We start from the raw sequence: 17,594 nt of genomic DNA on the forward strand, positions 1-17,594 counted from the left end.
TAATTGTAAAAATACGTATTAAAATCCAGTATTAAAATCCAGTAGTAGCAAAGGACCTGGGGCAAGTTGTTGGGAGACCTAAAGGTTAATTCTAATTTGGCCACAGTCTGCATGTGTGACTGGGCCAGGGGGAACCACTGGCCGATTCCCAAATGTGTCTTCTTTTTCATTCTACTGCTGTACCTTTGTGTGTGCTGTTCTCTAGGTCCTGAATATTTCTCCCTTTTCTCTACCTGGCTAAATCCTCTGATTCTTCTAGATTTAACCCACCCATCTGGACACATTTGACAAACTCCTCCCACCTCACAGCCTGGCTCAGGAGGCCCCTCCCTGTCCTTTCCTGTATCTATCAAGGCTCTTATTTTTCACTGTTTAAACAGTTGTCTCCCCGACGCCCACCCCACATACACACAGGTTCTCTGCTTTACTTTTGAATCCCCAGTGCCCAGGACATAGCAGGAACCCCTGCTTAGGACACAGCAGGCATTCATTAGAAGTTTAAGTGGTGAATAGATAGATACATTTGTAAAATAAGGGGGGAACACATGATTTCAAAGGTCCCATCCAATTATAAAATATTATAAAACATCCTTCATTTACCTCTACTGGCCGCCCAAAGAAATTCTTCTCTGTTATCTTGTAATGGTAGAAGTCACCTTTATGCTTGTAAGAAAGATTGATATCCATATTCAAGTGGAGTTGTTTAATCAGGAGTGAATATTCTGTCAGGCCCTCGATGGCATTAACTGTATCCTATCAACAATCAGCAAGACACAAAAATAGGTTTAGCTCATTTATATGCTCTCTGTTTGCAAATACCCGTTCTTATGAGTGGGTGGGGCAATGTTGTCCGGAGATGAAACTCCAGTGGACTGAGTGACACTGGTTAAGGGCCTGGGTGTGGAGGTGAAAGGAATTTCTCCCCCTCCCCAAAAAGGATGCTGCTTTTAGCAGGGACAGGAAGGATGAGTAGTTTCAGGTCCCCATTGTCCACAATCCTGAGCGTGTGACCTCAGGCAAGTCGCTTTGCAGGATGACTCCAACTCCTTGCCTGACTACTATGTCCTTCTTATCCTTAGGTTTCAGCTTACATATCTCCACAGTGAGGCCATAAATAAGCTCCCCCTACCCCCTATTTAAGGTTCCCCTTCTTTCCTTCAGAGCAGTCATCTTAATTGGTAATACTTTTCTGTGTACTTTCTTGTTGGCCACACCACTGTAATGTGAGAGTCACAGGGTCAAGTAGTATACCTTTCCTGGCATCCATTATATTTAGTAGGTAGCAAGTATTTGTTGAAGGAATAAATGAATGAACTTAATTTTTCTGAACCTCATCTTTCTCATCTATAAAATCAGGAAATGTGACCACATCAGAGATGTCCAATACACGGCTACCCTGTCTGCCCGCGTCCTTGGCAGCCAAAGCTAATCAGTGGGTCACTATTTCCTGCTAAGCCTTATAGTTTTACCCAAGATGAAATCCATGGGCCTCCCAGGATTAGATGATCACTGAAGCAATCCTGAAGGACCCTTCTAGCTCTAAATTTTATATACATATTCACACATTCTACCATCGTCCAAACATCCGGGGAACAGGGAAGATATGAATATTTGAACTAAAGTTGAATATAGATGTATATTATGCAACTATATTATACAACAAGACATAAAACATACGTCTTCAAATAATGAGTTTACATTGGTAGACAGATAAACATGTAACAATCAGTGTTTCTTTCAGTTTTTATTTACTCTGGGGAGAGATATATTAGTACCTTGTCTACGTGGCAGTCATTGTTTGTTACATAGAATGTAATCATATTCACTGATAACCTTACTAACCCTTCGTGGTCATTAAGAATCATAAAGGAAGTGCTGACTTAGAGTCGGGAGAACTGAGTTTTGATTTTGGCTGGGCCACTAACTCCCTGAATGAACGTCCCAGGGCTGTTCTGCTCCTCTGTGTAAGAAGGGTGTCAGTGCAGACAACCTCTAAGAGAACTTTGGTTTTAGTTATTGATTCCTATGTAAGGCCTGCCAGAATGAGTGTGTGATGTGTGTGGTGAGAGAGGCAGCAAAAATGTTTTCAGGAGGATCAAACAAGACAAAGAAACATTACCTGGGTTGAATAAAAGCCACCTCCATACCTCTGCTCTTCAGATAGCCATTTGATGATTGGGTTAACATAATTTATGTCTTTCAAGTTCAGACTGGTGAGTAAAGCATAGGCAGTGGTTTCCACCATATGTGCTGTACCAGTGTTCGGTGTAGATCTATCTTGCTGTTGAAGGTCATCTTTCCAGAAACGGTAAGTGGGTATACTATCTGAACATCAACAAATCACATTGATTAATATGATTAAAAATGTGAATTTGACATAGCAATTTTAGTAGGTCTGTAGCAGTTTATTCCAGCAGAGGCCTTCTGATTCTAGAAGTCTCTTACTCTTTTGTAAGGAGTACTTCTTCAAGGTGAAGAAGTACTGACAAAACAAGATCTTGTTTTGTATTGACAAAACAAGATCCCTTAATACAGTGTTATTTGTCTGTATTTAAAAGGGTCCACATGGAAAGTCCACATCTTTTGGTTGCAGAGGATGGTTCTGAGACGCAATTTCAAATGGGGGAGGGGGTCCCCCCACGACAACAAACAATTCTCAGACATCTGCAAGGTGTCTGAGAATTCAACTCAATTTTGACACTATCTATTGGGAAATAGCATCAGATTCCACAGGTTAAGGGCTCAGTCCTATAAGACTATCCTTCCCACCCCACCCCCACTTCAGATGTCAGTTCCAAACCCAGGTTGTTACCTGTGCTTCCAACCAACTGGTTATAAATCAGAGGTTCCAAAGACCCCTTCCTCAGGTTTGATTAATTTTTTAAAAAAATATTTTATTGGGGAAGGGGAACAGGACTTTATTGGGAAACAGTGTGTACTTCCAGGACTGTTTTCCAAGTCAAGTTACATTACATTATCATGATTGATTAAATCATTGGCCATTGGTGACTGACTCAACCTCCAGCTCCTCTCTCCTTCCCACAGATGGTGGTGGGGGTGGTACTCTAATCACATGGTTGGTTCCCCTGGCAACCAGCCCTCATCCTTAGGTGGCCTAAGGGCTTTAAAAACGTCACCTCATTAACAAAAGACACCTTTATGCTCTCAACACTTAGGAAATTCCAAGGGTTTGAGGAGCTGTGAGTCAGAAACCATAGACAAAGACCAAATATATATGAGAAATATATTTGATCACCTGAATACACATGTACATATTTATATAAATAATATATGTTTATTAAAATACAATTTTTCTTATAAACCACAATATCACACTACATGTGAGTACTAAGGAGAAGCATTATAGTAAAGTGGAAAGTATAATAAACTGGGAATTAGTACACTCAGGTTCTAGTCTCTACTACTAACTGACAACATCACTTGGATAAGATCCTTTAGTTCTGTGAGACTCAGTTTCCCAATCCCTAAAGTATTGACAATCCTTTCTTCTTTGCAGTGAAATGGAAGTGAGATACTGAATGTAAACGTTTTTATAAACCAGAAAGCATCATACACCTATAAAGGGCATATTATTAATGTTGACACTATAAGATACATTGGAGAACTTTTTTCCTTGACAAAAATAAATCTATATCCTGGAAATTATGAAATCACACCCAAAGTCTTAGTTCAGTCTTTTATTATCTGCTCCCAATTTAAAGCACTAATGACAATTTCATATATGCAACACTCTTCATAAATTAGGTTCTCGATTATATTTGTTTGTTATGCTTTAGTAATTTAAACCTGTCACCTCAACTCCTGTTTCAAACAAATTATTTTAAAAATACAGCAGAGCATATTTGGAAATCATTTTTGAGGATGTGAAAATTTTGATGTCTGTTTAAAATCCACAATTCCATTATTTGTATGACTTTGGACAAGATATTTTCCCTCCCTTTCAGAAACTCAGATTTCCTGTTGTTAGAATAAAAGCTTTGGTTTTTAAAGATACTTCCAGCTCAAACATTATTTGAATTATCTCATAGCACTTAAATTCTATAATTTTACTATCTATATCTTATAATACACAAGGAGTACTCTAAGTACAAGTATAATATTTGTGTTAGTACAGTATAATATAAGTGGTTTTGAGATATATGTTAAGATTCCATCATTTTTAAGTGATTACAAAAAGAAGTCAAATTTTGTAAACGGTGGTAAATCTCATGTAAGATTTATTAAACTTTTAGAAAACCTCAGCCAAGAGAGGGCTCAGAAGTACCCAACCATGCCCGTGCTGGTATAGGCACACTGGCCAATAAGCACTGTTACTCTCTATCTAATTCTTTACTCTTGATCTATAGGAAGCAGCATGTTGATTCTTCAAAATGAAATTTAGACCTTTATAGCCAGCCTGGTACAATATGAACCAAGTTGGTGCACTCTTTGGCTCACAGTCCTCCAATGCCTTCCCTTTTCACTCGAAGTGGAAGTTCAAGTTCTAGGGTTGCCACGGGCCCCTACAGCACCTTAATGTGAATGGGATACACAGGCGCCCCTTGCTCTGGGTGGAAACATACCCAACCCACAGTGCATAGCTGGGGAAGGAGAGCACAGCTGGATTTCCTTGAAGGCAGGGATTGGGTCTTAACTCAACTTTGCATGTCGCCACCCACTTTCCAGAATTAGCAGACTCTATATGCTTAGTAAACGCTTGCCGAAGAATGTGTGGAACCAGCTATACCTTTGACCGAAGCTTTCCTCTTCAGGGCTGAGACGATGGAACGAAACTGTCGGTGAGTTTTATCTCCCAGGGAAAGAGCATAAGCAGCAATGGCCAGCGTAAAGGTGTTCTGGGCCGAGAGAGTATTTTCAAGCAGAAAGGTGTCAGCTTTAGCTAGAGCTGTGCTGATTTTCTGGGAACAAGGGCAGAAGATACCTAAGTTTCTTTGTCAAGCATCAACTTATTGACTAATGTGAACTACCCCCAAGTGGCACAGTCCTAGGGTAGGCAAGATAAAGGGTGGAAAGAAAAATGACCTAATGGAAACGGATGGTATCTCGCTGAAGCAGATTATTCTGGGAGAAGCAGCAGAGCATAATCACAGAAGCGAAAATGAGGTTGTTCAAATTGGGTCAAGCTTTTTTTGCCCCTGAGTTTTCACCTCCTTCTAAAGGTTTTCCGTTTCGTTTCTGCTTGCCATGTCAGACCCAGCCTCCAGGAAGAAGAAGCACTGAGCATAGACACAGCTTTCATAATTCCCCCTCAGCAGAGCTGAGACACATTCATATTTTCAAAAGGAATTTTACTAAATAAAACCATAACTAGCAGAAAAATAATCAAGCTGCCAAAGTACTTTTTGATCCTAAGGATTCCTGGAAAAAACAGTCTCTGTGACTTTGACCTGAGACAACTAAAATAGTTATTTTGGACAAGTGGTTAGAAGAAAGCATGGTGCAATGCTGCTGACATCTCGCCTGTTGCCTTCTTTCCTAGCTTCATCTACATCTTACTCATGTACCACCAACTGCCAAGTGGTCCTTTAGGCCCCTGGGAACTCATCCTCATTGATTATTTTGTCTTGTTAAGTAGAAATAACAATTCTCTTAAACGAAAAATATTATTGTGTTTTGTGGTTCAAGTCCTACAAAATCCCCTTCTGTATGCTGATTTAAAGGACATGTCTAATTTACTTCTGATTTGTAGGCAGGAGTGTCTAACCTAAGCTCAGTGTTTAACCTGTCTCTTCTCAGATCAGAGTACCATCTCTGTTACCTCTTGGAATCTTTCATGTTGATTCACTCAGGCGAAACCTCTTTCTTCTTTCTCCCTTCAGCTTCCAAGCAAATGAAACAGCACAGGCCAAAGAAGCAAACATGCTACGGTGTATCTTCAGTACTTACATGATATAGAGTGCCTCAACTATAGATAAGAGTCATATATGTATCGTAAGATTTGGCAGAGATAAAAGAAGGAAGCTGGGATGCTGGGTAATTCTCTCACCACTGTCAGAAGTTATCAGTTCTAGTCCCACCTCTATAATTCAGTAGCCTATGAAAGTGAACAATTAAATTCACCTGTTCTACAGGCCTCAGTTTTCTCAACTGTCAATGAGTGGGTTGGATTAGGTGATCTCTTATAGCTATCATAATTCTGAAATCCTTTGGAGTTACAGTTATTTCCACCCTGCACCCCCCCCCCCCCCCAGTATACGGTACAGAAATAGATGGTGGGTATTGGAGAAAGAAAACGCTTACTGACCAGCAGGGGGCATATATCAAAAGCCTTTCTGATTCCAATCACAGTGAAGGCTGTAAAATATAAGGCGGTCTCTTGGGCTTCAGTAGACAAGGTACCCTAAAAATAAACAAGGTGTATAAGTGAGAGTGATGTGGTGTCTTTAAAACAAAATGACCTGGTTCTAATCTTCATTTTGAGCTTAATCTCTCTCTCTCCCTTCGTGCGTTCCAGTTGGAATGCTTGCTGTTTGTCAGTAAGCTCTGGGTCATTCTGACTTCAGGCCTTCAAGTTCCCTTCTCTCCTCACCTCCCCACCCTGAAGCTCCACTTCATACCTCTTCACCACATTCAAATTCTCCCCTTCCTTCAAGACCCTGTTAAAATGCCCAAATCACTATTCTGCCACTATTCTCCCATATTTTTTCCTCTTGGGGCAGTGATGTTCCAATGCAATGCTTATAAGACTTTCCATGAAGCGACCTCTCCAGTTTAATTCCATGCCACTCACCTTCAGCTGGTCCTAGCTCTTTCAATGAACTACCCTCTCCGTCCAAAAATGCCAGGCATGCTATTGGTTTCACTTGGAACACTCTTCCTGACTCTCTCCTACCTGGCTCCTAGGAGCCAGGTCCACTCATTTTTTTCAACTCCCTCAATCTAAGTTAAATCCCCTGCTTTCAATGAAACTATATATATTTTCCTTTTCTTAACATGCACCACACACTTGAAATTACCTGCTCAATGTCTGACTTCTCTGCTAGAGCATAAGCTCTGGGGCCTCGGCACCACACCTGTTTTGTTCACTGTTGTGTCCGTACCATATAGCACTTAGTACACACTCAATTAATATTTATTGAACAAATGAATGAACATATACACTTATATCTTCATTGGAGTTGCTGGTATTTTTACCCTACTTTCCCTGTCAGTGTGTGAGTCCTTTGTGGCAGGGAAACTGTCTGGTGCATCCGTCCCACTCTCCCTCCCCCATGCTGCCCAAAATGAGCCCTTGCATGTATTAGGTGCTCAGTGAATGGTTTTTGAATGAATGTAGAGACAAGGATGGATGGGTGGACATCTTAAGAAAAAAACTGCTGTAGTATTTTACTCTTCCAATAGTACATAAATGATGTCAGTTGTCCCCATTTCTTGTGGGAGTCTTAATCTGCTATTGGTCCAACAGAGGACTTATTAGCCAGGGAGCCACCTGTGCCTGATGTGAAAAGGATTGGCTTGAGGCAGGCAAAACAACAACAACAACAATAAAACTGATGAATCTTTAAAAAGCGTTCCAAGGAGTAGAACACATTGCAGCAACATCTTGTCACAATATTGAAATTACTTTGTAACTTATGCCTATAAGTAGATTCTAATCACAAACAACTCTAGGTTGCACTTTGCAGTAAACTGATCCCAATCTCTCTTGCTAACATCTTTCATGACAATACTTTGCAGTCTTGACCTGTAAGATGGCTCTCAACTTGAGGTACAGATTCCATACCAAGGGTATGTGGACAGGTCAGTGCATTTTCCCTGTTCTGAGATCTCCAGCACTGGCTCCCTGTGGACCATCAATGCCTGTTACACAAGATGTCTAGATGTCACTATCTGACCTACACTGGATGGGCTGAAGAGCTTTCAAGAAGACCTTTCAAATCCTTTGCCTGTATCCAAGAGGAGTTTCCTGCAGGATTACATATATTTTTCCCCCTCTCTTCTTCATCTTCCTAAAATAGGATGAGAACAAAACTCAACTTGTAAATAGAATTATTGTTAATCTGTTAATCTGCATGTTTGGTTTCCTTACCCGCAGTTTTAGTGGTTGATAGTGGGACTTTCCTTGAAAGATCCATTTTCTAGTTGACAATTCTCAATCAGCCACATTAAAGCATTACAGATTGAATCTTGGCTCTGAGGTACATATCTATGTATTTGTCCCATTACTCTTAAAGCAAAAGCTGTAAACCTTTAAAACAAAAATCAAATAAATCAACATTTAGACATGGAATCCCTTTTGGCTTTCAGTTTGCAGTGTGTTTTAGTTTATACAGTGGTTATTCTTTGCAAGAAAACAACATTTTAAAACATGCGACTCCAAAGTCAGTTGTCATCATTTTACGAGAGAAAGGAAGATTTTAGGAAGAACCCCAAAACCGTGGACCCAGCAAAGGCGAGCTGTACACCTGCGATGTCAGCATCGGGAGCCTGCACACAAGCTAAAAACTGGTGCCTGATGAGGAAAAGAAAAATTCGCTCTCTAAATTTAAAGACAATAGCGGTGAAACAAGAAGTTTTGAGTCAAGGCACTGACCCCTGAACAAAATCATAAAATTCTGGATGGGAAAGTCTGTACACGCCATCTAAGCTACACCCCTGTCTGCGGCCTGCACCTCCCCCAACCTCCGGGAGTCTATCCACTTCCCTTCAAGCCATGCTACTGATGCACGTCTCACCAGCTCACAAGGAAGCTTGAATTCTCAGAACTACTGGCCAAAAAGCCCATTTCAGGCCCTACTCACATCTCTCATGGCCCCCACATGCCTCTGCACGGTCACCCCTCTCCTAGTTCCTGCCCTTCTTCCCTCACCCCTGCAGCCCTACAGCTGTCCATTCTTCAGCTCCTCAAAGGCCTTTGCCATTCAGACCACTTGACTCCCTCTCTTACCTCCAAATTTTGTTTTCATTTTCCTTTTTTAAATGAATGATATATTCTTCTTTTGTATCTTTCCTGTATTTCTAAAAAAAAGATTTTTTTTTTTTTGGAAGTACTCAGGTACTGGCTGTTTTCTTCTATGTATCTATTTCTCTCAAGGAACGTGCGGAGTTGGATCTAGGACAGTACACAAGTGTTTCTCTGTTTCTGGGTGAACACCACCCACTCAGTCTTGACCAGAACTGTTGAAACACTCTGGGTGTTTACTGAGAGGCTGTTGCATCTTCTCCATGGGGATTTCTGTTCCCCAGGGATTTAATTCCCAGCGCCTGCTGTGGTGGTTTCCAGGGTGGATTAACACCCACCCCCTGCATCCTGGTTGTTACCTTCTTGTTGGCACGCTTCAGGGATCTACGTGCTTTTGAAAATGTGCCATCCACACATGGTTACGTTAGACCCACTTCTAATGTACAGTTTGTGAGACTTGCTGACTGACTGGACATAAGCCAAAAGGAAAGAGAGGAGTCAGACTTGGTCAGTGGGGACAAAGCACAGAGGATTGCTGTACGGTGATTAAGGGGACAGAAAAACAAAACAATGAATTTGGCATGGATTGTGTCCAGAAGTGTGGCTCTGGAGCTTAAGAAAGAAGTTGGCCTTGAAACATCAATCATCTGCAGAGAAGTGATGAAGTCACGGGCAAGGAAAGGTGAGATTGCACAAGGAGAGATTACAGAAAATAAGAGGGTCAAGGAGGAAATCATGTGGACTCAATAGTTAAAGGACATAATCTAAATGTCATTTATTTTAGATTCTAAACTCCTTAAAAGTGTTCCATATAATAGAACCTAAAAAGCACATGGCACACTGTGTTTTTATTAAGTATCTTGTCAAAGCATGACAGTAATTTTTGAAAATAGATTGCCAGATGGATTTAATTAATTCAGATTGTCTGTCCCACAAATCATCAGAATTAATGGAAGTTATGCTTCACTGAATAAGTACTTATTTAGCCCCCACTATATGCTGGGTATGTTCCCCATACCAGGTATACTTAGAACTGGGTACATAGAGCTTACATTCTAGTGGCCAGACAGACAATAAGAAAGGTAAGTAAGAATGTTAGTGATATATTCTAAGGAGAAAAAGGAAAGTTGAGAAGGATATAAAGTGTTGGGATGGGAATGGGGTATGGTTTTAGATTGAATGATTAGCAAAAACCTCATAGAGAAGGTGACTTTTGGTAAGGACCTGAAGGAGGTAAGGGAGCCAGCCATGCTGATACTTGGGGGGAACATTCCAGACAGAGGGAACAGTCAATGCAAAGGTCCTGAGGTGGAAGCATGGCTGGCATGTTTGAGGAACGGCAAGGAGGCCAGTGGGGCTTGAGTGGAATGAAAGAGAGTAGAAGAGAACGCAGTTGGAGAGGTGAGATGGGGCTAGACCCTGGAGGGCCTCGTAGATCACAGTGAGTACTTTGGTTTTTACCCTGGTGAAATGGGAAAGCTCCTGAATGGTTTTGAATGGCACGACCTAACTTATGTTTTCACAGAGTCATTGCAGATGTTATGTCGAGTATAGACTGCAGAGGGGGCAAGGGCTGAAGCTGAAAGACCAGAGGAGGCTAGTGCAATAATTCAGGTGAGAGATGAGCGTGGCTTGGACCAGGATGGTGCAGCGGAGGTGGAGAGAAGCAGTCAAATTCAGGATATATTGTGAAACTGCAGCCAAAAGTATTTGCTGAATTTGACGGGGCTTATAAGAGAAAGAGGGCAGTGAAGGACGAGTAGGCTTTTAGCCTGAGCAACTAGACGAATGAAGTTTCCATTAAGGCTGTTATTCTTTAGTTAATGAATAAACTACTACGTATACAAAGTACAAGTCAAACCCTTCTACTTACCAAGTGCTTGCAGGTCCGCCTTTCCACATGCTATAGGAATTGTCAGCATTTCTGTAGGACATGATGCTCACCATCCCTAAGAGTCACCAGAAAAAGAACACAGCTTCACTGACCTTCATTGCTACTCCAAGAGTGCCCCTGGGACTGGTAAACTTCCTTCGGTGTTGGGCAGCATGCATATGCTCTGTGGCCAATATTGAACTTTCAAAGGAAGTACACGAATCATTTGAATTGGGAATTATCGAGTAGAACATTCTGGGCTCATTCAAGAAGGAAGGAAGGAAGTGCTCTGGATTCGGAATGCAGGTGTCTTGTCTCTCATCCAGGCATTTTGGTAAGTGAAGCCAAAATACAACAGCAAATGGTATTTATTCACATAGTAGAGTCCACGTCATGATTTTTTTTGTTGTTGTTGCTGAAATGCTTTTGCAATTAAGCTTTTGTATAATTCATAACACCTTAAACATTAGCTTAATTAAACCATTAGTTTAAAAACACAAGAGTTTTATGTACAATGTGTGAAATAGATTTGTTTACCTTCTTTTAATTTTTTCTCCAGGTAGTGTTTTTTACTTAATGAGTCAGGATAAAAAATGTTCCAATTATTTCCTGCTTCCAGGTAATGATAAACATAGAACACTGGGATAACGCTCATCAATTCCGCCTCTGCGTTGCCCTTGGGGAGGTGGGTAAGGATATCGATGCCCTCCTTACTCAGAACTGCAGATATGACTTCACCCATGAGCAATCCTGAAACACACACACACACACACACACACACACACACACACAAAATTCAAAGTAGACACAATCAATTTCTTCCAACTTTTGAGTAACAATATACTTTAAATAGAGATAAGAGCAACCATCCCTATTGTTTCCTTTTTATTGGGGTAGTTGAATTACTTTTCAGAACTGGGAAATTGAAAAAAGAAGATCTGGTTAGGAAGATGGATTTAAAAGAAACACCAAAAGCCGGCTTAAAAACACCACTGTAATATGGTAGTAAAATGGTAAAATAGGGTGGGCAGATTACTGCATAGAGGACAGGAAAATTAGTTGCCATCCAACCAGATAGCTTTAGACATTGTAAACCCTATTAATCAGTTGCTTCCATAAAGCAGAGTCTGAACTGTGGGATCCTGGGCAAACCACTTTCTTACATACGCAACCACAGGGTTGCACTTGATTAAAAAGGTCCTTTCCAGTACTACCATTCTGTGATTCCAAGATTTTATCTGAAATAAAATGTAGTCAGAACCTTCTATTATTCTGATGATATATCATTGAATTGTAAAGGCTGGAGACCAGGGAAAACCCACAAAAGACACCACTTCTGCAAATACATTGGAGGGGAGAGAGAATCCCTCCGGGACTAGTACTTTAGCAGAGCACTGCTGCTCTCCTGGGGCCATTTGCAGTTCATAAAGCATTCTCTGGAGCAGGACTGGCCACTAAGATCATGGGAAGTTCTTAAGTCTAGAAGCAGCTGCATCCCCATTGTAGAGAAGGCTTTAAGCCAATGACAGCCCCACCCTCCATCATGGAGAATGAATCTCCATTTAAATCAGGCCAGTGGAAGAAGATAGTTAGAAAAGTGGTCAGGGACTTGAAGGTGTGATGAGGGGTAGGGTACTCCCAGAAGTGAATTTGTATAAATTTGTAAAACTGAATAGAGAAGAGGAGAAATAGAATAATCATGAGGATATTTGATTTTTGTTTGAAGCACAAAATGAAATGAGAAATAAAAATGGCATTTGTTAATTTACCTTTTACACTCACAATCCTTTTGACTTTTGTTTTGGGGACCAAATCTAATGGTACCCTGTATGGAAACTCCTTTTGTCTGCTAATGGCACCTGAAGTTTAAAAAAAAAAAAAAAAGATTAGGTTTACACAGAATTCTCGAGGAAGACTACTTGCAGATTATCTACGATACACCTATCTCCAAGGAATTAAAAAAAAGAAGACTCTTTTATAAAAAACAATATTAAAATTTTAGAAGGAAGTTAAAAATAATCGAGGATTTTTATGAAACTGTAGGTTTATATCATCTTTTTAAAGAAAGCATTAAATTTGACTACGAGCTTCCTGGTCATTACAAGATAGGAAATAAATAGGTTACATAAATCTTATTCACCAGTGAAAGGAATCATGCTGTTTGACCAAAGAGAGAGAACTGTTTTTGAAACTGAAATAAAAAAATAACTAACATGTAATATCTTAGTCAAGGAAATGTGAAGATCCGCTCCACGGGGAAGCATGCCTTGGAATTCTTTCTACATTCTCTCAGTCTTAGATACTTTTTCTCTATACACGAGAACAGTTTTAGCATACCTGCATCACAGCTCTTTTTCTGTTGTAACCATTGGTTTATTTCATAAAAATGATAGTATTTACCATTCTACTGATAAAATAGCAAGGACTCTGCTAAGCTTTTTAAATGCAATCGTTACATTGGATCCTCACAACAACTCTGTATGCTCGGTCTATTATTATTATTACTTTTTATTTTACAGCTGAGGAAACTGAGGCTAAGAAAGCAAATCGCTCAAGATCACAGAGCTACTATAGATGCAGCTGCAATCTGAACTCAGGAAGTTTTCCTGCAGAGCCCATAGTAGTAACCACAGAGACTCTACCTTTCATTGCCCTGCTAAGAAAACTCTGTGAGGGCAGGGACCATCTCTTATTGGAGGCTGTAGTCCCAGGACTTAACACAGTCCTTGGCACATGACAGGTGCTTAAAAAAAATAGTGAATTTTGCAATTTAATGGACAAGCCACGTGGCTTTGCAGAAGAAACAGGAACTTTCCTCAGGTAACTTCTTTCTTCATTAACCTTTAATAAATGCTCAGGATATAATATTAAAACTCAGTGGAGATATTTAAGAGGTTTGCAGTATGGTTGAAAGAGTATAGAGTTCAGAAAGAACTTATTTCTGTACGTGACACTGAGCGAGACACAACCTTTCTGTGTCTTGGTTTGCTCATCAGTTAAAGAGAGGTAACAAAATTTTCCTCAAAGAGTTTTTGTAAGGGTGAAAATAATATAAAGAGAATCTGGCAAACAGTTTATGCTCTGTATACGAGTATGGTACTTAATGACAGCAGGTTGTTTGAAATGATCTTCATTTGATCCTCCACCATTTTTCCCATCGATACCCGCCTTTGACTATTTCAGTTCTCATTATCCACTCTGCTACTAGATGGAAAAGATACAGAAGAGAAAGCTAAAACTAAGAGAAGTCAATTTTACTCTTTGTCAGAGATCATGATAAAAGACCCATCAAGAATCACGTATAAAGGTAGGTGTCAGAGAGATTAAAACATTTATAAGTTAAATCTGCAAAACCAACAGGATAAAATAAACAGCAAATACAGCAATATCTTTGTGAACTAAGGATGTGGAAAGACTTCTTAAAGATTACCCCCCAAATCGTACATAACAATAAAATGAAATTTGAATGAATTTGACTATATCAGAATAAATGATACCTGTTCAAAATGTACTAGGTCTCATTATTGCACGAAGAAGTACACCAGAGACAAAATTAACAAGAAACAGTCAAGAACCCAAATGGAAAAATAGAAAAAAGTGCAAAAGATAGGAATAGGCAATTTATAGATGAGAAACCCAAATGGCCAACACTCATATGAAGAAATGTTTAAAATCACTAGTAGTCAAAAGAATCCAAATTAAAACAATAATAAAATACACTTTCTATCTCACAAAAATGGCACATTTTTGAGAGGTGAGTAATACCAAGTGTTGATGAGGACGTAGCGAGGTAAAAACCCTCATGTAGTGCTGGTGAAAGTGTGAGCAGTGTATACAGCCATTATGAAGAGCAATATGACAGAAGTACATGCCATTGAATATATGTGTACCCTTTTGGCTCAGCAATCCCACTCCTGGACACATAGTCCAGATAAATGCTCACACAGATTCACAAAGAGAGATGCACAGGATATTCACTGCAGCATTGTTTATGGTAAGAGATGGTTAAGTAAAATTGTGGTGGAATATACTTTGAAATACTATGTAAGAAGCAGCGAATTAAATGTACATATAGCAATAGAGACATTTCTTTAAAACAGAGTATTGAATTTAAAAAACTTAAGAAATAGAACAGGATCTATAGCACAGAACCTTTTACATCTTAAAAAGACATGCACACAGAAACCAACATTACGTCTCTCAAAGACATATATAGAGCAATATTTGAGTGGGTGTATTTGGAGGAAGGAAAATGGGAACGGGAGTCAGGAATGAAAGAAGGAAATAAAACATGAAAGGGAGCCTGCCTAGTCCAATGATGATGGGGTGCCAGGAAGTGAGGGGGGTGAGTTGCTGAACTCTGCATCTGTGATGCAAAGAGATAGGGAAAAGAACTTGTCAGGGAGAGAAAGCAACTAACGGCTAGGGCTAGTCTTGAGTACTGAGTCTTTGGGTTTACTCTTTTTTAAGTTGATGTCACACAATTTTCATTACTATTGCTTTACAATTTGTTCGATATCTCATTCTCCCTCACAGATATTTTTTTCAGATTTCATATAATATTATTGTCCATTTACTTTTCCAAATACATCTTAGCTTTAAGAAAAAACAAAAAAAAAACAAAAAAAAAACAAATCAAAACCCTGGGGGCGGACGGGTGAATCAGTTGGTAGCAGCATGAGCTCTGGGCAACGGGGTTTCTGGTTCAATTCCCAAATGGGCCAGCGAGATGCGCTCTCTGCAACTAGAATGAAGACAACGAGCTGCAGCTGAGCTGCTGCTGAGCTTCCTGGTGGCAAGACAGCTCAGCTGGTTGGAGCGCGTCCTCTCAACCACAAGGTTGCTGGTTTGACTCCTGCAAGGGATAGTGGGCTGCACCTCCTGCAACTAAGACTGAACAACGGTGACTGGTCTTGGAACTGAGCTGCGCCCTCCACAACTAGATTGAAGGACAACTACTTGACTTGGAGCTGATGGCTCCTGGGAAAAACACACTGTTCCCCAATAAAGTCATGGAAATACGCACTGTTCCCCAATAAAGTCCTGTTCTCCTTCCTCAATAAAATCTTTAGAAAAAAAACACAAACCCTGAACTTTACGAAGTATCACCCTGCTATAGCAATTCAACATATAAGTATTGGAAGTATTTAATAAATTCTCTGAACTAGACAGAATTGATTGCTATCTTTACCCTACTTAGCATTCTAGAAAGTAACAAAGCGGCCTGAATCTAAGTTGTCTAAAATGGTAAGGGGGTGAAGTCACATGACAAGGTTGGAAAGAGGCATAGATTTTTTTTTAATCAAGATTTTTGATGGAGAGATCTATTTCCAGATTAAAGATCATTCATTCCCATCTTGTGTCCCTGATGGTCACACCTTAGATGGGTAAGACAGGGCTGTTTTGGAAAGCTGTTTGCAATAATGTCAGTATATGAGGCATAAGGGTGAAAAGGAGGCGAGGCCAAAGGATGCAGTGGCTCTAAGGCATGATGTAATCCCGTGAGGCCCAAACCCTCAGAACTTGTGTTAACTCTTCCCACAAATCCCCACAGCTGGGAGGACGTCTGTGTGAAGACCAAATTAGAGAAAAACACTAGCGTATGGACATATGGACATAGAATGGATTGTTTCCTTTTGTTACTCTATTGAAGTCATCCTTGCTCAGTTTATGATACTCAGCTAATTTACAATGTTAAGGTCTTAATTCTTTGCTTTCCCAGAGGAAATAGCACTTTGAGTATAGAGGTGTTGATTTGTAGGTAAACTTTTTTTATTTCCATTGCTATATCACTGAAAGAAAAGAAAAACAATTCAATGCAACAATAAGGTAAAATTTAACCATTTAACAAGAACTACGGAAGTCTTTTTTGTTGAAAAAAATTGCTGAGCACATTCTATATTTCATAAACAGATTATGTATTTACGCCCTGATTAAGCGCTCAAATGTTTGCAAAATTCTAACTTTGAGAAGATTCAGAATATCTCAGTTGAAGGAAAAGCAGGGAAGGAGGAACAATGAAGAAAAGTTTACAAAGCAATTAATCAACATTATTGTGTTTTCAAATAATGCATGTTCAGTAAGTATGTAAACTTTTTCTTATGTGTTCTTTTGGACTGATGGTTCAGTAAAAATGTTATAATTATTATTGTGATGGATAGAAAATGATTAATATATAAGGGAAGTCATGCAAGTATTACTACTTCAATGCTTTGCATTTAAAACTAGTGGAATTATTTTTCTTTGTTGTAAACCCATCCAGATTATAGTACAACACATACTATCAAGAAGGGCAATGAACTGGATATTTATGATTCTGTTTTTCAAAATTAACATTTTGAAAAATAGTGTTTCAGGTTACATATATATTAATTTCTAGAGCAAAAGATGACATATAAAATACAAAATTATTTTACCTACCATAAATACCCTTTGGGTCCAGAGTAATACCAGCATGACTTTCCTTTTTGACACCTTCTGGCTAAAATAAAGGCAGAAAACATTCAGTTAAGAACATAATTAAACCTATATAACCTGAATTCTTGGATCAACTTAACCAGTTTCCCAATTAAAAAACACTCCTTTTTTTTTTTAAGAAGGTGAAGTATGTTTAAATATTTATGTATACATGTAGGGATAAGATTTTCTGGCTATCTGCATAACAATCAGATCAAACAATTAAATAGAAGTTATTATAAACCACGCAATTGCTTTGTATATATTAGCTCATTTAATGTCAAAAATACGAATTAGGTGCTATTATTACTCCCATTTGACAGATGAGGAAACTGACACACA

At 39.4% G+C, this 17,594-nt stretch overlaps 1 protein-coding gene across 1 annotated transcript in view; it reads right to left on the bottom strand.

The window, feature by feature from the left end:
* The window catches only part of C5 (complement C5), a 73,838-nt gene that overhangs the window by 15,995 nt on the left and 40,249 nt on the right, over positions 1–17,594 (bottom strand). Inside the window, 10 exon segments of the mRNA XM_033122143.1 lie at positions 601–753; positions 2,120–2,325; positions 4,748–4,919; positions 6,266–6,361; positions 8,051–8,079; positions 8,082–8,209; positions 10,797–10,872; positions 11,334–11,546; positions 12,566–12,655; positions 17,217–17,277. Coding sequence (XP_032978034.1) covers positions 601–753; positions 2,120–2,325; positions 4,748–4,919; positions 6,266–6,361; positions 8,051–8,079; positions 8,082–8,209; positions 10,797–10,872; positions 11,334–11,546; positions 12,566–12,655; positions 17,217–17,277 — 1,224 coding nt within the window.

This window comes from Rhinolophus ferrumequinum, chromosome 12, assembly GCF_004115265.2.
Source record: "Rhinolophus ferrumequinum isolate MPI-CBG mRhiFer1 chromosome 12, mRhiFer1_v1.p, whole genome shotgun sequence".
NCBI classification, from domain to species: domain Eukaryota; kingdom Metazoa; phylum Chordata; class Mammalia; order Chiroptera; family Rhinolophidae; genus Rhinolophus; species Rhinolophus ferrumequinum.